A 24273-nucleotide genomic window follows, 5' to 3' on the forward strand; every position below is an offset into this window, starting at 1 on the left:
GGAGCCATCTGCTTCCAGTGCTGAGACTGGCCAGCCCAGGGCAGCTCCTTCAGCCAGGACTGCTGCAGGAGAGCTGGCTTCTCAGAACAGGGTTTGTATGAGCTGTGACAAAGATAACGATGAGTATTATGTATTCTGTGAGAAACTTCTGTAAGAAAATAAGACTATCACTACCAGTGAGAAGTTTAAATGAAATGACTTTTATGACGGAGAGGGTAAAATCAGAATTTTGAAAGCACTGTCACTGCTATGAATTTAGCCGTCTTAATATTTACCAGCACAAAAAAAGTAGGTAGAAGACAAACCTTCTTTCTTTTTCTGCCTTTCTTAGCAAAGACAGAGAGAATTAAGACAGGGAACTAAACCCTCACTTCATCTATCCATTTTAAACAACTTCAAGCACATGTTTTCAGAATATTCCTGAGAAAAAACCCATAACCCTGTTGATGCTGAGTTGCAGTAACAATGGAAAAAAATCAGAAAGTCAAACTGTGGAAATGAAGAAATTTTGGCAATGACAGTGATGGAGTGCGTTTCATTTACTCATAAAAATCATAGGCTTGAGAACCTGCCATGATTGTTCTCCCATAGATTTTAAGTACAATCAACTAAAATATGCATGGTAAATAAGAACACCTGTCAACTTATGCCCCATCCTCAACACATGCAAGCTTAAGACACTGAATTTTCCAGCTGTTTCATATCCCTTTAATCAGCAAAACAAAATCTGAATAAAACCAAACTATGAATAAAACCTGCGTATCATTTGCTGTGCTTCTTGGGGCTGTAGAATTCATGTTAGCCCCTTCCAGCATGAAATAAAACCTATTGTGCCTTTGTAGTGTGGAGCACACAATCCTGTTTCTCTCTGCTATAATATAAATATCAAACAATAACTGAAAAGAGACAAATGACAGATTTAAAAAAATGTACCTAAAAATAAAATTATATGCATTTTGAAGATAAGAAAAAAAGTCACAAACATTTCCTAGAACATGAAACACTTCGGTGGCTGTAATGCATCAACATAAGGTTGACTTCAAGTAAAGATTTTTCTCATTTGCAAACTTGTCGATTCTGTCAGCTGAATACAGTTAACAGGCAATGAACTGTTGCATACTTATCTCCGTTCTGGTGTGCTGTTTAACATTGTTTACAGAGCTTCTAAGTCAGTCTTTCATTTGTGAAAAATGGGCCAGACACAAAAATAGACAGGATATATTACACTTTCTTTCAGAAAGCTGTTAGAAGAGGGCTATTCAATGCTAATCCAAAGTTGATAAATTTAAACTGTAAGAAGTAGATAAAGACACTTCATATTCACCTTAACGGGCTTTACTGACCTGGTAGGTAGAAGGTAATGTTCATCCATAGGAAGTCAGTGTGCGCATGGCTATGCAGGTTCCAAACGCTTCAATACATAGCAATCTTCCTATCATAGCCTCACTTTCAAAATGACAAGTTTGTTCTTTTAAACTAAAAAGGTCTGAAAGACAGGAAAATTTTTAAAACGGCTGCAGCAAACCAAGGTTTTTTCATTTACGTATTGTCCGACTTGCTAAGGTTATCTCAGATCTTAGTAACAGACTTCAGGAAAAGATGCCTGCTTGTGCTCAAGCAATCACCAGACAACATTCCTCATGTATGAAAATAATATACCTTTAATTTATTTACAAGACTGACCAACTGGATGAAGTGGCTGTACTTCAGATGCACTGCAAGAGCTTTCATTAGTGAACTATGTCGCTGTCCATATGTCTGTATTTTCTTGATATGTTATAAAACATACAATCAAATGACTCATGATAGGGTTGTGAAGAGTGAGATAAAAGGAATGTACGCAGCAATTAGACAGAAGAGAAAAAACCAAAATATTACTATCCAACTTTCAAAAATGTAATTTAAAAGGTGAAGATTCTTTTTTCACTAATTAGTAGATAATATGAATGGACTGATTTTTTTATTTAATCTACAGTAAAAGTCAGTACATCTCAAATTTGCATGCTAGCTAGTAACATCTGTCAATCGTACAAAAAATTAATATATATTGAATTATTCTGGGAGCTTCAAAATCACTAAGTGGTGAGACATGTATGACATTAAGATAAGAAAATGTAATTATATTTCTTACCTTCTGGCTAGCCACTCACAACAACAAATTAAGCAGCTGTTAATATTTTGTCATTTTATATCTCCCATGAAAGTGCATGTAAAAAATTTAACAGAGGTGCTAGGTAGCATACAATTACAAGATAAAATCCTGGTTTCCAATACATTCAATTTACTAAATTTATGCACTAAAATGAAAGGTAAGATGCAGACATTGTGGTATCAGTTCTTTATCTTTGGTAAAATGTTTTCATTTTATTATAGCCATATTTGCTCTGATATCCATTTTGTGCATGGTCTGCTATTATTTAAACCAACGGGAAACATTAAAATGGATATAAACAGTATCAGTGTATTATTTAGTACATTCATGACTTTCTTCATACATTCTTTGAGAATGTCGCTAGCATGTGGGGAAAATGAGCAAATGCTACTATCTATTATGATTTACTCCTGGTTTAACATAATTTTACTAGTTCTTGCCATCAGAAAAAAACGTTTTGTTTTGCTTTCAAAAGAAAGGGATCAATATGACTCTAAGAACAACAAATTCTAAAAATCTGAAGTAAAAATATCAAGTATTTTGTACTTTCTTAAAAATTCTACAATAGAAAATTATACTGGAACTGACTTCAAATTTGATACTATGACCCATCTAAGGAAAAAAAAACAAACCAAAAAAGGACCACAGAGAACATCAATTGCTTCAAGGTGTTCCAGTGATGTCAGTAAGCAATCACTGCCTTTACTGTCTTAAAAGTCCATGTTTGACTCTCACCATTTCTATCAGCATCAAAAGAAAAAATAAAAGAAGAAAAAAAAGAGGAAAACTAGTTTTAAAGCAGCACTCTTCAGTGACAAGTCATACAGCAAATTCATATTGGGTTCTGGGGGGTCTTTGTTACAATTGAACATATTAATGATGCAAACTTGACCGTATGAACCTAAGTTATACCTACACAGTTATGCCTCCAAATAACTACTAATTACACTAAATCAGTTTGGCAAAGTGAGGGAGTTCAATATCCCTACACCCAAAATATTCAGACGCTGCTGCATTCACGCAAAGAATGAGTTACATTACCACAGCTCGTACATGGGGGACCCTGAAACACTGAATTTCATCACAAAACCAATCTTTGCACGTACTTTTTATATATGTATTTCAATATGAACACTGGAAACCTTTGGAATCATATTGATAGAGAGTAAGGTGTAAAATTTTTTCTAAGTTCCTGTTTCAGGTCTTTTTTGTTGTTGTTGTTTCTTTGTTATTTTACAAATAGAGTGGCAAGCAGGCGATGGCAAGACATTCCACGGGTATAGGCTTGGGTCTGTTCTGCTGGCTTTATTCAGGTGAGCCATCCTCAGTCACGCCAGCAGTGACACTGGACAAAACAAAAAAAAGAACTCACAGGGGCAGGATCAAGCTTGTGGTGTCAATATAAAAAAAAAACATTCACATTGCGTCTATGCTCATATCTCAATTCTTCAATAGTTAATTTGACATGGTATTATTTTCAGTATCTCAGTATCACCAAGAACAAAACAAATGGGAAGCTGCAATTACTGTAGAAGCACAGTCTAATATTCCAATGATTTCCAATGAACATGGCACTTTCAAATTCAAATTAAGTTTAAATTTCAAAGACTGTTTATAAGGGTATAATGAAAAATTGCCCCTGAAGAGCATGATTTAAAAAAAATAAAAATTATTTATTACTATAAAGTGAAAAAAAGGAAGATGCAGAAATGGGGAGTGGTGTGATACAGTTTCAATACATGTATTTGCACCAGTCAAAACCATGCTTTCAGTGAGTCATTGATAGCTCTATCACCAATGACTTACGGTCTTTAGCCATGTACAAATGTAGTAAGCCACTTCCCCACCCCTGCCGTGCCCACATAGATGCCACACACATTAAAACGCAACAAACTTAGTGCCTGACTGTCCTAGATGCTGAGCGCTCTCAGCTCTCGACAGGCCCTTCAGTCTAAACCAAAGCATAATCCTGACAATAATTTAGTGGTCAAAGTCTTATGAATTTAAAAGAGCCTGTCACTTTTTTTCTTTCTTTGCTTTTTTCAGTATATCACACTTTTTTCTGTTAGGACGCCGGCATCTTTCATCAATGCTCGGTATACATTCATAATGCCATACTTCTTCCATTTTCTCCACAGGGTAAACTGCCTCCACGTAATGACGGATCAGTCTCAGTCTGATAGGATCGAGCTGTTTTTTGTTACAAGCACCTGAATGGTTGTATTGCAGTCTGAGATTCTCCGGAGTAAAGAGCTCGGGAAAGAGTCTTACGAGAAGCCTGGCAGCAAAGTTGCCGACAGACAGGCTCTGCTGCACTATCTCTCTTACCTCCTTATCAGACAGCAAATACAGAGAAGGCACAGGGAAGTCTGGATTAGGAACAACGAGTTCATCGAGTGGTATCTTGCAAAAATCCTTGCTGCTTCTTTCTGGTGGCAGTGGTGGCCCTTCGAATTCTTCTCGAAACCTCTCGGCATTTATTGCATAGCTGAGAAATTCCCTCCTGTCGGGCCCTGGTATGTGGATTTTCCGTTGCTGTTGGTATGTGCGCCTTTGCTCCGTGTCTCTTCGTCGACACCTCTCGTCAAGCTTCCCAACAAACTCCAATGTCCACACTCTGTCATTCTTTGCTCTGGGGTACAGTATCTGCACATAATGTCGAATTAATTTAATTCTAGTGGGGTCGAGCTGTTTCTTGCCTAAAGATCCACTACAGTTATATTGCTTCCGTAAGTTTTCATGAGTAAACAATTCAGGAAATAAAAGAACAAGCAATCGAGAGGCAAAGTTGCCTATGGAAAGACTGCTTTCATATATGCTTTTAATCTGTTCTTTGTTCAACAGGTAATCCGGCACAGGGACATCGAAATCAGGAGGGGGAAAGTCAAGTTTGTCAAAGTCTATGGGTACAAGCCAAATTTTTTTTGAGCGCCTGCCAGGCTTTTCATATTCAAAACTGTCTTCTACTTTTATTATTGATACATCATCTGGTAAACTAGAAGAATCGTAACAGTCATCTCTCATCTGATCACATTCACTCCCATCCATATAAGTATTTTCAAGCTCATCATTTATTCGTTGAACACATTGCTGCAACCAGGCTGCTTCTTCTTGCACATCTGGAAAGTAAATTTCAGTGTACCTACGGATTATTTGAAGCCGATGAGGATCCAGCAGTTGTTTTCCAGAGTCTCCAAAGCAGCTGTACCTTTCAGCTAATTTTCTGTGGTCGAAGAGTTCTGGAAACAATCTGTGTAACAAAAAAACAGAGAATTCCCCCGGAGAAGAAGCTTCATCTAAAAATTCATTGAGATCCTGAGCATCCAGCATGTAATCTGAGGCAATAGCATTACTCCTGTCCAAGGACAAAGCTTCCTCCTGCTCTTTATCCTCCATAAAATGAGAGGATTCGACCTGCTCAGTCTCATAAAAACCAGACGACTGCACACTCTGCTGACTGTTTTCCATTTCCCTTTGAGCCCAAAATCTATTGAAAAAATCATTGACTTGAGGCAAACACTCCACCTGCCACACAGCTGTATTCTTCACAGAAGGATAACAAACTTCCACATAGTTACGGATAAGCTGTAGATGAAGAGATTCAAGTTTCCTTTTGTTGAGAAAGCCACATGCACTGCAGCTTCTGCTGAACTCGTCATCGCTGAAGAGCTCTGGGAAGAGCTGCACTAGCAACCGGCAAGCTAGGTCTCCGCCTGATGTGCTTTGATCCATGATCTGTTTGAGCTCTGCAGAAGTCAGCTGATACTCCGGGGGAGGCTTGAAGTCTGCAACGGACTCTACTGGACTGACTTGCTTTTTAATTCTGCTAACCTCCAAAGACAACAGGTCAACTTTACTGTGAAGCTGAGTCATATTGGTATTGAGGGTGTTAAGCGTGTAAAACATTTTCTGTATCAAAGAATATATATTTGGGTCGGCATCTGTGGTGGCTGCTGTTACGGCTATGGCTGTAGCAGAGTCCCTTTTCCGTTGGTCATTCAAAGTCCGAAGATGTGAGGGACTGCTGGGGTTGATTTTTTCAAACAACTCATAAGAAGCAAACTGCTCTGCTCCTGGTGGGTTCTTCTTCTCCGTGATTTTGTGTGAGATGCCATAGAGAGGTTTTTTATAAGATGGAGTTGTTACATCACTGAAGGATTCTTCTTCACAGAGCCATGTTACGTTAGGATTCTTGTTCTTGTTTGGCTGCTCTGCATTTACCTGAGTGGGTGAGCCAGCATCTCTGTTCTTCATGTTTGAAAGGGAGCCCTTTGAATGAACAAATACTGTATTAGTAAGACTGCCTTAAAAATATTAGCTGTAAGTATGTGTCCCTTAAGCAGGCATTGTTAAATAAATATGCTAAGTCAAATTTTCTCCAGAAGGACTTAGTTAAGTAGATCAAAATCAATAAATACAGTAGGAAGAATGAGAATAAATACAGTAAAGTATTATTTAGGTGTTTGGGTTTTGTTGTTTTGGCTCATAGCTTTCTCCATGGAATAGAAATGCAATAATCCTTAGTACTCTCCCCACAGAGCTCTAAATACTCTCCCAAATTAAGTATCATTATGCTTCACCTTGCATACGAGGATCTTGGGCTGTAGCAAATTTGGGTGGCAACAAGTCAGCGACAGAGCCAAGAATAGAATCTAGATTTTCTGACTCCTGACTTCTGGGTCCTGTGACCTTGCCACTGCCTCCAACAACTGCATTTAATGTTCCAGCACTCTCTTTAGGTTAGCGTTTGAAAATACCAGGTTATAAAACACCAGAATTATGCTTATTCTCTTCTTTTCAACGTGAAAGGTTTATGTAGAGGTTTTTTTAATCTTTATTATGGTGTACAACTCCTAAGCAAGTTCTAAGAACGACTATAATTTTAAAAAAGTATTCTATATAAATAATAAAAAGTGAAAACCAAAGTGAAAAGTACCTTGGTATTGTCTTTTTAAAAAGAGAAGCCTAAGATTTTTGTAATTCTTAAAGGCAGGGAAGTTTAGACTCATGGGTTTCTAGTTTTCAAAACTATTTATATAAATAACAGTAATGAGTTCCTAAGGAATTAATGTTCTTAAGACTTTCTAGCTCTTCCTCATTGCTGGAAATCGGAAGCAAGCATTTTCACCAAATCAGAGCAAATATGCAGGGCTTGGGTGGGTTGGTGTTTTTTGCAAACACATGGCTATTGCAAGTAATTCTTAGGAAGCAGATACAACAGAATCAAAATCCAACGTATAGAATTAAAATATGAGAAAACACACAGATTTTAGAGAAGGCTGTACTGCAACGTTTTGCTTGGCTTGTTCCACAGATTATTAATTAGATAAAAAACATAATTTGCATTCAAGGATTAAAACAAATGGAACACGGCCTTGAGGCCTGAGCTGAGAGTCACAAGCAATTTGAAATTCTAGTGAAGCCCCCACTACGTCCTACAGTGAGGAATTTGAACTGAGGTTCCTTTCTGAAAAAAATAGAACTGTAACACTCATGAAATTAATCTGGTCCCTATGTGTACTCACACTTGGCATCTGCTTACTGCAGTGACAAACTGAATCAAACTACTTTTAATTTCTAATGCAATATACACTCAAAACAGGCTCAGAAAGAACAAGCTGGTTTCTGCTCCAAGTTTAGAAACAGCAGACTCGGCTAGATTGAAGTTGTGTTTCCAGGTTCTGCTCTCATTCACATCATGCAACCCTACATATGAAACCTCGTGTTTTCACATCCAAAGCTGATGATAAAATGAAAGCATAATGCAAATGCAATCTATTTCACAGTGCGCAAAATTCCTAGCTGTGCTGGTATAGGACACCTGACTTCCAGGTCCCATTTAGAAGACTGTTGCTCCAGTCCCACCCATTTGCTATGAGGACAGCAAAGAATCAGAGTCCTGTAACACCACCCGCTAATAAAGATACCACCCCAGAATGTGGTATGATACACCCTAACTAAATCAGCTCTCTGTGACTTGTAAAATACCAGAACACAAGAGACCAAATTGGGAGCAGACTGAGATCCACGTTGCTCCCACCTAACTGCAGGCTTCTACGCTGGGACTGAAGGTGTCATACACCACCTATACTTGTCAGCGGAGAAACAGAGGTATTTCCGGATGGTAATAAGGCTCTCCCAAAGAGACATCATGGGAAAGCAGGTCACAAAAATCCCCACTGACATAAACGTAGTTCTGCTCCTCAGTCAGACAACCAGACTGAATTACAAATTACTCTTACCATTTTAGATCAAAAGAACAAAACAAAACAGCAATTCTGGAGAATACATTTCTTAGACATACAGTGAGACCTGCTACCTAAGTAGCTAGCTCTTCCATTAACACTCCTATAGAGCACATTCCAAATATTCCTTCACAGACGGAGTATGATCCATTCAATTCCTTCTCTACTAAATAGCTTGCCATGGGCCACCAGCTGTCTGTCAGTTCTCATCAGAACTCCTGCCATACCTTTTCCCTGATTAATTTATAATAAAACTTGGCAATGTGAGGTTAACTTCTATTAATGCACACCCCACATCCAGAGCCAGGGCAAAGCAGTATTGGAAAGTGTATTAGCATAAACTCATTGTCTTGCACTTTGACAGTGAGTATTGTGAAAGTCTGCATTCTCAGTTTTTGACACCATACTCTGGATGAGGAGAAGCGTGCACGCTAAGAGCAGCAGATCACTGCTGCGATGGCAGCAAACTTCTGCCCTTTCACTAATGCAGATCAGAGTGTTTGAATACAGTTGCAGGACGGATTTGTTATCTGCATTTCAAAAACACACAGTCAGTGTTTGACTAACAGATGACAACACATTTGGGCCTATATTTAAGGATTTTCTATTTCAGATGCATACTTGTTTTCTTTCCTTTTGCTTTTAATTATCTTGCCTTTAAACAGTTTCCATCTGGGAACGGCAGTATCCACAGCATAAATACATGGCTTTTCATAAATTGTCCAATTAAACTAGTATTACTATTTTTTAATTACTTTTCTGTAACACTGATCTTTACACATCAATGTATTTCATCTAATACTACACCTGTTTAAGATGATCAGTTTTAATGTACCATCAAAAAATAAGCAAAGATGTTGTTCTGTGAGACTCAATGTACATAAGACAGTGCTGACTTTTATACTACATTTGCAAAGCAAGTTTTTATATTTTATACATTCTTTGAACATTTTCAGAATGCACAGTGACCAATATAAGTAACTGTGAAATAGTCTCACACGCTATCTCTCAGAGTCCCGAGACAAGTTTTAAAAGTTTAGTTATTGCTCTGTTCAGTGCTAAAGTCCAGCTAATTTGTGTACCTTATTATACTTAAAAAAATGAAGTCTAAGTATCTGTAAGAATACAGAGCATAATATTCTAGCATATGAGTAAAGAAGAATGAATACATGAGCAAGAAACATATAAAGAGATTCTATCAAACACATGAGAACTTGGAAATTTCTTGCACATAATTTTTTAAAAATTACAACATTCTACACTTGTTTTTTAAAAGAAAAATAGGGAAAATGATTTTCTGGTTATGAAGTCACACTTTTTTTAAAGAAAATTAGGGAAAATTAATTTCAGGTTCTGAAGAGACAATCAGAATTTTAAAAAAGCTAAATGTCTTCTGATAGAAAGTCATTTAGGATTATAATCACCAGCCCAATACTATGGTTATATAACACAAAAAGTACAACTCTGCTTATATCATACATAGTAGCCTATGTGATGTTAAAATATACTAAAAGCACAATATTCTCAGAAATCACAAACATTTTTGTCCTCTGTTTAAACAGACATAGTTGGTGAAGTCAACTAAATCAAAACATTGGTACTAGAAAAGCAATTAACTTTAAAAATGTTAGGATTGAGGGCTATTTCTGGTTGGTATTTTTAACTAAACATGCTGATTCACTGGGGTCAGTCAAGAATGAATTTTCATCGCTGCTACTGGGTCACTTTCTGATATTAGAAGACCAAAGTTATAATTAATTTCAAATTGAAATTAAAAATTTAATAAAGGCAAACAGCAAACAGTAAGATCAAAAGCAAGCACAGTTTAGAGACCATTATGAAGCTCTTTAAGAATCTGAATGTAAGTAAAACACTTGTAAAAAGAGAAAGGAAAAGAAAGACACCATGTAATAAGATTAAAACCTACCTACCAAAGGCATATGGGGAAAAAAAAGCCCCAAGAAGTCAGAGAGATGACAGTCAAGAAAAAGAAATATGAAGAGCTATGGCTAGAAATGAGAAATAAAATGCACAAATACAACACAGAATAACTGGCTAGGTAGCAGAACAGCAGAAAAGGATATGTGCATTAGAGTAGGTCATAAACTAAATATAACCCACGGCCTGAAGTTATTCAAAAGCGGATGAATTTGAATCTAGGTTATTTTAATAAAGTGCTGAGTGTGAAAAACAGGAGGTCATTTCACTGCTCTAGAGGGTGTTAGAAGAGATGTGACTATCCAACACTGGACACTACACTTTTCAGGAATCTCAAAGAGAACAACAAAAATATAAGGCGACTCCTGAAAAAGAGCTGGAAAAACAGAATTACAGTCATGGAAAGGAAGGGCTGAGGGTGGGCAACATCACACTGATTTTCCGACGTGCAGAAGACTTTTCTAGGAACAGATGATCACTGCTCTCCCTACTGAAAAGAACAAGGACAAAAAGAAACTTGTTCAGTTTCAGCAAAGACTAATGAAAATCTCCAATTGCTAGAGAGGTAGAACACTAGAACAGGGTAACCAAAGAAACTTGGGCATCTCCTTCACTAACTGGATTGTTGTGAGATGCTGCACCAGAAGTTGTAATACTTTCTGCTCTTCATATGCTGAAGTCTTCTGCATCCCTGCATTTTTATCTTTCAAATAATACACAAATTTATACTTGTCTCACTGGCATTGAAATCTGTGTCACAGAAGAAAGAATTACAGCCTGATTTTATTGCTGTGGATCCAGCTGAAGGACTCTGTGACATGAGAGGGCCTGTAATCAGAGTCATGCTCAAGTTAATTCAAATCACTACCTGCTCCTACATTCTCTGACAAACAAGAAAAATACACTTCACATGAATGAATTAACCTAGAACTGTATTTCATAGATATGATCGCTCCCACGTTATTTAAAGAAATACCCAGACAATAATGTGTGCAAACTGGGTTAAGATTAGCCACGTTTGTCTCAAACTCGTTACTAATGCAAATCTAATTAAATGACTTGCATTTTGCTTATAGCAGCAATAATTTAGCCTATGAAATAAAAACCAGAAAAATCACAGAATCGTGTATAGAAAAGTCACCTCTTGTGTAAAGCGTCTTTTCTTCACACTGGGTAAGACATCTTGCTGGCTCCCTGAACCATCACAACCAAGTGAGGTCTGTTTCCGTTTGCTGGAATCCTGCAGGCAAGTAACTGCGCCATCCAGTGAGTGTTTCTCAGCAGACCTGGACGTTACCGAGCAGTCTAGAGCTTCATCTTCATTTTCTGTTTCTACTTTCACAACATTATTTTTAGGAATTTTTACTGGAAAAATAGAAGGTTTAGAAAGATAAAGCACTCTCTCCAGAAAACCATGACACCCTTAATACAATCTTTTGTGGCTTGTTTCTTTTTATGAAAATGTGTTTTGAAGAACTTCATTATATTTTATGACTTGTACAATGAAGTGCATGCTGAGGCCACCTCAAAGTCAAGTGATTATTATGCTAGGAACTATTCAGTCATCCAGTAAATCACAGTTTCTTCCCCAAGGAAGAATCTAAAGTATAAACAAATACAGTTACAGCAGGAAGATTTTTTTGGAGGGGGAGGAAGGATGCAGAGCAGGAAATAAAATGAGTAATAAAGGTGATGGTGTATTTTAGATACCTCTTTAAGAAACATTAATGTAATTTGTCTTGATCCAAGTGCATTCTTTATCAGGTTATAGAGGCTTTAACTCAACAAGTATTTTTTCCTGATCATAAATTACACAAAGTATAATATTTTACCTTCATCATCATCAGTGATTTCAGCTGAATTCATCTTCTATCCCACTAAAGAACAAAACAAAACCACAAAGGTAAATATCAGCATCTTCTGGAATCAGGAAACATCTACATCTGTTTTTATAATTACTTTTAATCTAGAGCCATTGGGCATTAACACCCCACAAATAATTTCCAGTCTGTACGTTTTAATAACTAGACCTGCCAACATGCAAACTATACTGCTGACAACATATGACAGCTAGGAAAGTATTTAAAACTACACGTCTTTTTCTGGTGTGGACAAAACTAAAAGTCATTTTAACCTTCTCTATAAAGTATCTTGGCACTATATAAATGGAAGTTAACTGTATTAAACTCTCTATCCTGTACCAAGTTACTGCTTCTTATTACAGTCCAATGTTTTTATATTGTCATTGTGGGTGACTCAAAGTGATCACAGAAGGAAAACTCATCATAAACTGTAATATACTTGCAGGATAAAAATCTCTGATTTTTTATATGGATTGCATCAATTCAAGCAGAGCAATCTGAAGATCTACAGTAATTCCTCTTTTCCTAACTGTCAGCCTCTAAATAATGCAAGAATGTTTTTTGAGGGAAAAACAAATATATGTATTATTCTAGCATGAATTTAGCATTACTTCTCAAATGAAAGACTGGTTTGTATTTCTGTTTCCTTGAAAACTAATTTTGCAAGTTACTTGAGGGCAAACATCGATCTGTGGACATGTCCCTAAAAGATATTCTAAAACTTCTGGAGATCTGCAAAGCAAGTAACCTAATCAGATCCCACCGACCGTGGGCGCACAGCTGCAAACTGATACTCTCAACTAGTGAGCTGGTGACTGGTAAACTGTCACACACCACTCCAGTTCATCTACACACAGCATTATGTTTACTTGGCCTCAGAATATTATTATTTTACATTTTCCACATTCTTCCTTCAGATAGTTTTCTTTTCAACTGTTCCCACTTATCCTTTAACCAAGGTCTGAAATCAAGACAGACTTCTCTCTGGTTGGAGCAAGTGAATAAAACCAGTCAATCAAAACTGTATGTACAGCCCAGAAGTGGGAATTATAATGAAATTTAAAAGACAAGGAGAGAAAGAGACAGAGAATTTGTTTTGGAGAAAAATATATTCTCTACCTTTCTTCTAAATAGTGTTGAATATTTTTTTTTAAAAAAAAAAAAAGCTCAAAATACTGTTGAACTCTTGTAAACACTTGAATGCTTTGTAGCTATGAGTTTTTCTTCACCAGCAACTGATGGCTGCCAATGGTAAGTATGAGGTCCCACTCTGGATCAGCTTTTGTACAATGGCAGTACAATGAGTAGCAAACCAAATGGAAAATGCATGGAGTTATAAAATCAGCTCATACTGGGCCACTCTAGAAGCCAAAATACCTTTGATGGGCTGACCTTCAATGTGGCCCCTATGTACAGCCTTGTGAAGGGCACTGTCAAGAGGATAACAAGAGATTGTCTTCATCATCATGTCACCAGAAAGTCTCCAACAGTTGGATCTAGAGCTACTACAAATCCCTTATCTACTCCTTTTACCTACCACAATTCCCTGTTTTGGGACTTGCATTTATGAATTGATCCACAAATAAATTATGCCAGCTTAGTTGTAATATAGTCACTTCACTTAAACTTCTGCAAACTCTTTAGAGGCATAACAGCATGAAACTAAGTGGCTCACACCAACTTCTAAGACACCTGGCAAGCACTGGTGAAGGTTAATACCAAGTCTTACTAAGTCAACATTATTTATGAATTTAGATGCAGTCACCACAGATTGTTATGAAAAATCCTAAGACAGCGTACTTCATACAGCACCATCAAAAATCTAAGCTGGAAAGCAGCACATAGCACTAAATATTTGTATTTTGCCCTGATGTCTCAAATACGTTGATATTCAGTGCCTGTATCCTTCCTACAGTTTTCCACACTGCACTAGGCTCAGGCTGAGGGATGTGGTACGAGATGAGACCAACATGTGCCAGTGCTCAGGAAGTGTGACACAGAGCCTTTCTGTGAGGGCCTGAGGTGACAGCAAGCAAATCAGCCGATACCACTACAGAATACTCTGTAATGGAAATCAAAATGGTTTTCCAGATAATCCTAGGCTGCTCTATCAAAGCAAAACACTAAAAGATGGTAAACACAGAGCCAGAAGGGAAGACTGTGGAGGTGGCAGCAGCCATAACACCACAAAATATTTAGGAGGGGATATAGGGAATTATATTTTCCTTCTAACTCCTGCTATTACTGCTATTTAAATAGGAAAAAAACTTTAGGATAATTCTTCTGAGACAATACAGGCAAACTGGAAAGAGAAGATAGTAAGAATCTGAATAGCCACTCTAAAACTGGAAAAAAGTGAAAACTAAAGCAAAGCACATACCCTGGGTAACAGTTAACTTTCTGAAGCAGGTAACATCAGTAGATGAAAGCTATCCCAAACTCAGGACAAATAACAAAGTCAAAACATTATTTCAAAAATTTGAAACAAAGTGTTATTATGTATTTTTTGTTTTATTTGAAAACTGCCAGAATCCAATTAAAAGTGAATAATCCAAACCAGCATCAGAATCAATGAGGCCTAGAAAGACTGGGGCGCCAAACAAAGCACGAGCTCCAACCTTTTCCTTTCCACAAGCCCTAGAAACATCAACATCTGTCTCCTTATCTGGTTTCTTCTTTGTGAGATTTGTAAGAACTTAGGTAACCTGAGAAAATGACACAAATATAACAACTTCTATCAAGAGACAGGATCCAACTGCCCCTCTGATTTCCTGCCTCATAACCCCACCTGCTCCCTCAGTCAAGCGTGAGTGCCAGCCTTAACCTTCAGTGAGCTCTTTCACCTTGACAAACTGACAGAAAACAATTCACTTCTTTCTTTGCTGGGTTACTTTTCTTCTAATTCAGAGAGGTAAAGGGTAAGGCAAGAAATTGGGCCAAGAGTATGCACGTGATTTGGGACAGAGAGGAGGAATTAATCTCTCTCATACCCGCAAGCCACTGGCTTGGTTCAACCGTTTCACAAAACTTCACTTACCACCTATTTACACCACCATCTCGCTTCAAATTTGGGTAGCAATGGACTCACAAGTGAGTAGTGAGTGGACACAGAGATGTCAACACAGCAACTGTATCATCACCTCCATAGGAAATTAAGGCCTGTGGGAAGAAGGAAAGTATGTGGGCATGCGTGATCATGTCCATGCATGTACACCTGTCTATGTAGGGTTAACAATAATTCTGTTGATCGTTCACAGTCTGCTAAAGATAACACATTTCAGATTCTTTAAAATACTGTTTGCAGTGAATAGGTACTTATGAATAATTATTATTGGCTTCATAGAAGAGGCAGCAGTGTCAAAATCTGCTTTGAGGTAGCATTCTGCCCCAGACTGCGAGAATAAGCAAAGCTGGAGTAAAAACGACCTAGGAGAACTTGGGAGAAAATAGGGCAACAAGCAACTGAACAAGTAATCCACCTAGTAAAGCAAACACCTGACAGTTGTTCCTTGTCATGTTGACTATACAATGATACTTTGTTCTTATATCGTATTTATATATATCTTTTTTCAAAACAAAAGGTAAATATATTTATCATCTTTAGCCTAATACTGCCTCAGCGCTATCTACAGGACAGCAGTTAGCCAGTTCTAGGAAGGAGTGAACACCCTGTGCTGAAGCTGGGGGCCTGGACCTGCAGCCATGACTGGCAGAGCAACCTGTCTTGGCAGCTTTATCTTGCTGGGCTACAGACAGATGCTGCAGTACATCCTATTTTCTGGTGAGAAGAGGATCTGGAGGAAGGATTCCAAAACATACCAAACATCTACGTCAACAGCCAGATCTTGATCCTAACGAAGTTGACTGGAGCTGTAACCTAAGCACTTGTATGTCTGAATTTTAGCTGAAACTTCTTGTATTTTCACCTGAACTGACCAAAAAAATAATGCTTTACAAAATATGAAAATATGAACTCAATGTCTCAAAACCAAACACTTTGCTGACTATCAGCATGTACTCACCTTCCTATCTAAACTGCCTGGATAGCTGCTAGTACGGGTACTGTACCTGTGCTAAGCCACTGCTAGGTGTCACACAACGGAGCCTACGTGACACCAGAGCCTTCCTGGGACGACAGAAACATTCCTTTGGGCTCAGCCCTCCAGACTCACCCACAGGTCCTGACACTTTTGAAACAGTTAAAATAGATGAACCAAAAAGGACAGTTTTCTTAAGGTGATTAAGGTTTTGTTATTCTAAGAGAAATGAATAAAAATACCTGATTTGTAATCATGTAAATGAGGATACTGTTCATTTTAAACTAATGTACGATAAGCCTATTTGGAGAGAATTGATGCGATATACAGCATTTTGTCCTGTTTCAAGTTAATCTATTTCTAATAAACTGAACATGCATTACAGTAACTCTAGACACCAACCTAAGGGTGTTTGATTTGTGATCTTGTGATTTGCAGCAAGATCCAGAAAACCCACTCAGCTACCAGCTAACTTGTAGCTGGTTACAAATTCTAGATACCAAGTTGCTGGCAGACCAGATACACAAAACCTTTTGAGCCCTGCTGGGACTGCTCCACTAGGACCTCCTCTGCATCTGGCCAGCTGGCTAACATTCAACAGCCATTTTCAGAACATGCTCAGTACTTTTGGACTCTCATAGAGGACGGTCACAAGTAAGTGTAAGGTTTTTCACTTAGCAACGGCACAATGTTTAAAGAGGTATTTGGGAGCCAGAAAATCTGTTGGGGTTTTTTGTTTGTTTGGTTGGTTTTTTTTAACTTTCCTGCCCTTGATTCTGCAGCAGAGACAAGAATTCAGGTCCCCAAATCCTAGAAGAGTGATCTAATCACCAGGTTATAGCACGCTGGAGGGCAAGCAGGAAGAAGAGCAGTGGGTCAGAGCATGAGGGGGCTGGAAAAGAAGGGGGATCCCAGCACACCTTGGCCATCACTACCGGCCAAATCCCCTTCCCACAGATCCCGCTCTCCCTTCTTCTCATCAGATTAGATGATGAATGAGACAGCTCAGTGAAGGGACTTACCCCTCCCTACTTCCATTGGTATCACTTAGACACATGTCTCTATTCCAAAGACCTAGCAGGTTATGACACTTAAATGTACCATCATACCATTTTGGTAACAACATTCAACATTGAAATGGTATTACCTGTGGCTAACAGGGAAGCTCAATGCCTAGTGCAATGTTGCAAGTTCCAAAGCATGGAAGAATACATTTAAAAATGCGGTTTTGGAATGTTTCTCCATGCATTTGGTGCTAACTACCACCCTGATGATGCTTTTGCAAGTAGAGCAAAAAACGCGATTCATTTATCAAAAATGCGCCTACCTGAAACATGCACTGAAACCTTAAGGATTTAAAGCACTTAGGTAAAGATTTTATGAGCAAGAGAACAAATTGCAAATCATACTCTAAACATATTTCAGTCTCATATCATCTAGTATAATGCATAACGCTACTTAAAAGTAGCATAAAAGTGTACCTACTTATTGGTATATAAAACAGACTTGAATCATAAGCCTAAGTTAAATCATCCCATAACATGCGTTCTCCTATTTACCATCTAACAATTACTCATGTGTTGGCCCTGGAGGATGCTTTCCCTACCTGTCTTATAACTGTGACCATCGTAAAAGCACAATGCAAAGAGAAAAGATCTTGCTGATAACGTAAGATCAGGGCAGCTCTCTGCCTTTGCAATCAGTCTTAAAGAAAGCCTGATTGATCAGTTCCAAGTTCTGACTTTAAAAAACAAACAAAAAAAGTCCACCAGAAAAAAATACTGTTGTTCTGCTGTTCATAAGTAAAAAACTAACTCTTTAAACTCCCACATCTAATGTAGTAAGTTCTGACAACTGAAAAAAAGAAGTGCAAAAACCATGTAGAAAAGCATAAAAGTGTATACCTGCTGTATGTGGAAAGCAATTCTGACTTCATAACACCTGTTAATTATAATCACAAATCTAAATGAATCATTACCTTAATGAATACGCTTTACTATAATAAGAAAGCCTGTTATCAGTTTTATACAAGTTTGCTATTTAGAATTTAAATGCTTGCATAACCTTGTATTGTTCGGTTCATTAATGCACAGTAAATGTGTAGATGCCGCTTTTTAAATGCACACTGTCCCACTAAATGTTTTAGCATCTTCCATGTACATTGGAAGGAATGCTTTAGTTCTTTATTATAGACTATAAGAACGTTACTGAAAATACAGGGGATTAGATATTGTGTATGATGAGATGTTTATTCCTTTTAAAGCCTCATGGTGGCACATTGCTTCATATATAAAACTCGGAGACTTCAAGGAAAAGTATTCTACTAGGGTGTCATATGCTTCTGAAGAGGTGAACTGTTCTTTACATTTTGCTCAAAAGCTGAGACACATGTGCTTGCTAGTAACATTACATATGCGTTTAATAGCCTGTGTGGCTGCTCAGTTTCCTTGTTTTCAGCATGCTGTGAAAGATACAACACTCCTCTTAAAGCACAGGTAACCTAGTAAAGTTAAATAAATTATGGGAATGCCAAAAAAGCTGATATTCTGAGTAAGTAACACTGGATATATTTTACAAGATCTGTACATTGAATCGCTGTTTAACAGCATCTCCTCTTACATATGCCTTCCTGTAACAGGACTTTATCCCAAAATTGCAATGGTCTTATGCTACGTAATTAAAGTGTGGTTTATCCATAGCCAACCAAACCATGGTACAAATACTCATCCTCAGCAAGGGACAACGATTAATCAATCTAATAGTTAGACACTCACCAGACAGTCAAGTGTCTGAGGTACTGCTCCCTGTCTCTGGGTCTCTCTGTATTTTGTATGAAACATGCACTGGATAAAAACCAGAAAATGACCAATGCTTCCCAGGGGAAGCCCACAGTTTTGAAAGCTGGCGTGGGTAAGTGGAAGCAGTCCCGTCGCCTTGAAGCAACAGCCCTCATTCTCAACACCAGCCCTGCAGTCCCAGGGGAAGACAGGACCCAAGGCACAAGCCTCTGCTCAGGCTGCCCAGGAGCTGCCTCCTGCCCAGGGTGTGTGGTGCTTTCCAGGCTGCCCCTTGGAAAGCTCTCCTGCTGGGCTGTAGAAGCAAACCTAGAGAACTGTATGTTCCGGGTTCTGCTTCAGGAGCCAAGTAATCTGCATCTTTTACTTCCTAGCTGTAGCACTGGGTTCAATAGTTTCAACATTGCAATTATCCTTGGGGTACATTTGATTCCTCCGATTTGTAAAAAACCAATGCAACTCAAATTGAATTCAACTGAATTATATGCAAATACCACTCCAAAACTGAGCCGTAAAATGTATTTCTTAGAGGCAATGTTTGCCTTCTGTTCAATTCTATGGGCCAGTGATTTGACTATAAGTATTACAGAATTTCAAGAAGGCCTCAAAAACCCACAAAACAATGCCATTTTTTCTGGACTTTTTTTTGCATTTTCACTAAAATTTTTGTTTTCTATTTAAGTATCCTTCTATTACCGAAAACCTCATGATCACACTCATTGGTATGATGCCCAGAATAAGCAAATAGCAAGGAAAGGATCACTGTCAGTATGCTGCCTGAAACATTTTTACTGACTAACATTACAAATTACCTAAAATTATTATAACAGCCAGAAATTGGGGAGGGAGGGGAAAATCTGTACTGTTTGAGCTATATACCTGACTACACTTTGTATATATTTAGTCAGGTTTCCTTAAAGCTCGTAACTTTTCTGAGCTTTGCTGGGAAGTTACTTGAAAAGGGAACACTCCGAAGAAGTCTGATACTTGAAACCACCTTAGTTAAGAAAAAAAATATATTTCAAATTGATACCCATCTTAAAGAAACTGTGAAATAACAATATTACCTCGTTCACTGAACTGTAAGCAAAACACAAGCAGACAATATAAACAATACTAAAAGCAGATGCTTTCTATTTTAATAATTTTGAGATAGTAAAGTGCCGCTAGTGACCCAGGAGTGGAGTTTTTGAGTCAAATTTATTCTTGATACCCAGTACTGACACTTGAAATATTAAATACCTTAGAAAACAGTATTCCAACATTGCAATCACATTCTGACTATAAATACATGTATAACAAGTTCTAGAACTATGAAAAAATACCTTTAAAAGAACACGCAGATGTCGTTGGAAGCGTTGCCCTTACAGAGAATAAAATCCCTATATTTAACATAGTTTGAAAACCTCCTCTGCTGCCCTGTGAAGGACAGGAAGCCTCAAGCCTCCACCGAAGCCAGCCCGCTATAAGGGCATTTTGCCAACAGGACTTACAGGGCATGTTCTCAATTTGGGTCTTTTTTTGTTTCATTTTAGTTACATCTGCAGATGCAATTTAAATAAAAAAAGAATAAAAATTACTCTTCTCAGTTTTCCCACAAGTTGCCTAAAGCTGAAGTTTTCTCAACCTGTCCCCTGTACTTCATCAAACACCAATTTAATATTGCAGTGGTCAGCAAAACAGTAACCTAGCCGATTTCCAGCATTCATGCATCAGTTCGGTTCCTCCTCAGTCAGGTGTTTTCCCCTGGTCTATTAGAAACATTTTGTTTTCCTTAATGCTTAGTTCTCTCTCCTCTTGTTCTTTGCCTTTATTTTAAAATACCGTTCCATCTGAGCTTCGTACAGGCAATTTAAAGTCTCCTCCGAACTGCATTCGACTTTCCTATTTTTATCCACTGGACTCCGCTAAGCTATGAAAATACTCAGCAAAGATAAAAAGGTGCGGCTATTCCAACGCCGAGTGCGACTTAGCAGGGGAGAAAAGGTATCAGCACAGAGTGGCAACCATTCCTTTTATTCGACGGGCAGTCGTTCCAGTAAATTCACGATCTGGTGACTCGGTGGTCAGCCAGAAGCAGGGAAGAGGTCGTTCCTCCCCTGTTTAAATGCCTGTGCCCCAGGGGTCGGGCACACGCAGTGTTTATGGGTGGCAGCGGCAAACTCTACCCGCACTTCAATCCAAAAAGCTCCGGGACTGCGTCAACGCCATGTGGACGCCGTCACATGGCCGCTGGCCCGCCGCCGGCTCGCGTTCTGCTGCTTCAGAGTTTGTTCCCGTCTGTTTACAAAGGGCTGCGCGGACGCACCGCAGGGGAAAGTAGGGTAGAGGCAGCGGGCGGGCGCCGGGTAGAGGCGGCCGGTCCCGGCCCCCCTGGCGCACGGCTCCCCGCGAACCGACGCGGGCTGCCACCGAACCCCGCTCGGCGCCGCTGCCGGGCGGCACCGCGACCCCCCGCCCCCGCCGTTACAGGACGCCCCGCGAAGCCCCCGCGCGGCGGCTCGGCGGGAGCAGTCCCGGGGGCGGTGGCGGTGGCTTCCCCCCCCGCCCCGCCGGGGCTCCCCGCGGAGGGGCGGCGGCGGCGGCCGCCACGTGGGAGCGGCGCGGCGGCGAGGCCCCGCCCGGAGGCGGGGGCTGCGGCGAGGACGCCCCGCGCGCCCCGCACGCGGCGGCCGGGGCCGCTTCCGCGGTCAGACCCACGAGCCCGAGGCGGCGGCGGCGGCGGTCGGCGCTTCCGGTCCGAACCCTGCCCGGGCGGATCCGTGCGGCCGGCGCGGGGGGAGGGGACGAGGTGAGGCTGGAGGCGGCGGCGGCGTGACCGTCCCACTCTCCTCGCCGCCTCTCCTTCCCCCGCCCCGCCGCCCGGGCCGGGCGCGCGCGCCCTCGCGCCGCAGCGCTATAGCAACGTTCCAAGCAGCGAACAAAGAGCCCCCCCGCCCCCAGCGGCCCGCGCCCCGCGGCGGGGGGGTGGGTGCGGGGTGGAGCGGCAGGGGCGGGGGGGGGCCCGAGCCGCGGCCGGGGGGAGGGGCCGGCCCCGCGGCTCCCGCTCCCCGGCTCGCTCGGTCGCCGGCGCGGCCCCCCTCCCCGTTCCTCCCCTACCCGCCGGGGCGGCGCTCCCCGCCGAGGGCTGCGCGGAGCGGCGCCCCTCCTGCCGCCCGGCCGGCGAGCGGCGGCGGCGGGACTTACCTCGGGTCCGCGCGGGGGCACGGCAGCCCCGGGACGGCGGGGGCGGCTGGAGCGGCCGCCGCTGGTGCCCGCGTTTCCCCCCCGCTCTTTGTGTGCGAGGGTCCGCGCGCTGCGCTCTCGCGTGACGTGACGGGACCGTGTGTCATTTCCGCACAAGGACACTGAGCCCCGACCCGCCGCGGCCAGCGCCACCCGCCGCCCCGGGGCAGGGGCAGAGGCGGGAGGGGAGGGGGGAGGAGCAGGCCGCTCTCCCCCCTCCCCCCCTCCCCCCCGCCCTCCCCGGCGCTGCCACAGGGGACGCGCAGTTCCCACTGGAGACCCCGCGCGCCCCCGCCCCCGCCGCGCGCGCCCCTGCCGCCCACTCGGCGCCGCGCGGGCAGCCCCGCCGCCGGCCGCCCCCGCCGCGCCCCGCCCCCGGCCCCCGGCACCCGCGGGCGGCGCGGCGGGCACGGCCGCACGTGGGCCCGGCTCGGGCCGCGCGCGCCGCGGGGAGCCGCCGCGTGGAAGCGCGTCCCCGGCCGCGGGTGCCGGCGCCGCGGCCACGCGAGACCGCGGCCGGCCGCGCACGTGCACGCGGGGAGGCGGTGGGAGCGGGTGTGCGCGTGCGCCGGCTGCCGGGCGGCCACCGGGCGGGGGGCGCGGGTGGGCGGTGGGGGGGACCGGGGACCGGGCCCGCGCGCAGCCGACGGGCAGCGCCGCGTGGCCACGGCCGGTGACGGGAGGCAGCTAGCACGTGGCCGCGCGGCCCCCGCACCGCCGGGGACGGCGCGCGGCGGCCGTTATCCCCCGCGGCCTGAGGGCACCGGCCGCTGCCACCGCCCCGCTCGCGTCTCGCCTCCGCCGCCGCGGGCGGGCGGGCTGCCCGGGCAGCCGAGCCGGGTCATCCCGAGGCAGCGGCGGGCTCCGGCCGGGCGCGGGGAGCGGCTGCCCGGCGGTCCGAGCCCCCGGCTGCGGCTGCGCCTGGGGCCCGGCGGCAAATCCCCCCGCCGCAACGGCCGCGGGTCACCCCGGGGCAGCCGTGCGGGCGGTGCGGGAGGAAGGCGAGCAGCGCCTCACGCAAATGGGTTGTGACACCGGCACGTCGCCCCTGCGCAGCCACCAGCGCCCCCCTCCCCCCCCCGCCAGGCTTCCCCCGGCCGCCGGCACCCCCGGGAGCGCCGCAGCGGGCTGGCGGCACCCGCGGGACCGCCGCCTGCCTTTATGTAATGCCAGCGTGGGCTTCGGCGTGCGCTGCCAAGTAGGAAAGGCTGGTGCTTGGTGCCATTTTAGGCTTAAGCCTACACTTTAAAAGTTAATTCAGTCAGTTGGTTTAAGCTTAAGGATTTTATGCTCTTTCCCTGCACCGTTTTAACAAGCGACCGTTCGCATGCTTCACGTTCGGGGTGGGGGTGGGTGGCAGCGATGATTTATAAAAGAGAGATCGCATTCTTTTTTAATTAAGTATCCTTGTAGATTTTATCTTCCCCGAATTTGACAGGAGCACGTAAGACATTACATGAGTCTGGCAAACCTTACCTGCCCTTTCTACTAACAGCTTGTAGAAAACCACACCGTTTCCCATTAAACAAAAAGAACCAAAACAAAACCCAAACAAAAAAAAAAAGGTAAGGTGGGAGAGGGAAGTCCAGTTTTGTAACCTATGGCCAGTTACAGCAATTACATTTTTTGGCTACATGTAATGACTGTGAAATTAGCAAAGTATCCAACTTGACAGCTTTTTGTGAAATGCTTTACTTACGCAATAAACTCGGCTGGTGCTGCCGTTCCTATTGAATAGGTTCCTTTTGACTTTTAGTAAAACCACACAGCCAAGTGCTCTAATTATATTGTAATGGTTTCACTTTTTTTCCAGAGTGAAAGGAGTTAAGTCTAAAGGTGTTTATTGTAAAATAAATAGGTTGAGGATGGATCCTGCCATGAAGGCTGATCGATTCCAGCATGAAGGGTGTATCAGATAGAAGTAGCAAGGCAAGTACGCAGCAGGCAGGTTGCAAGTAAATGTGCAGGTTGAACAGGTGAGCTCTGAGCACTGATGTGAATTTAACAGATAAATCTTTT

The 24273-nt window shown here is 42.3% G+C and overlaps 1 protein-coding gene across 8 annotated transcripts; it reads right to left on the reverse strand.

Annotated features, from left to right (window-relative positions):
- Positions 1 to 67: 67 nt before the first annotated feature.
- Positions 68 to 22486, reverse strand: BEND3 (BEN domain containing 3). Of its 8 annotated transcripts, XR_005104785.1 has the most exons (7): positions 22216 to 22486; positions 15235 to 15356; positions 12168 to 12212; positions 11477 to 11700; positions 4481 to 6421; positions 1344 to 1486; positions 68 to 102 (listed from the first exon to the last, which is right to left on the reverse strand). XR_005104785.1 is itself a non-coding variant. In XM_037391067.1 (6 exons), the coding sequence occupies exons 3-6, from the start codon at positions 12199 to 12201 to the stop codon at positions 1472 to 1474; spliced, it is 2214 nt and encodes a 737-aa protein (XP_037246964.1). In that variant the 5' UTR covers positions 12202 to 12212; positions 15235 to 15356; positions 22216 to 22486; the 3' UTR covers positions 178 to 1471. The 8 variants fall into 8 exon arrangements, 7 of the variants coding, with proteins under 7 accessions (XP_037246964.1, XP_037246963.1, XP_037246958.1 ...); XM_037391067.1 differs by lacking the exon at positions 68 to 102 and having other exon boundaries at positions 178 to 1486; XM_037391066.1 differs by lacking the exons at positions 68 to 102; positions 1344 to 1486 and adding an exon at positions 1639 to 3497.
- Between the last annotated feature and the right edge of the window lie 1787 nt (positions 22487 to 24273).

This window comes from Falco rusticolus, chromosome 6 (assembly GCF_015220075.1).
Source record: "Falco rusticolus isolate bFalRus1 chromosome 6, bFalRus1.pri, whole genome shotgun sequence".
Lineage (NCBI taxonomy): Eukaryota > Metazoa > Chordata > Aves > Falconiformes > Falconidae > Falco > Falco rusticolus.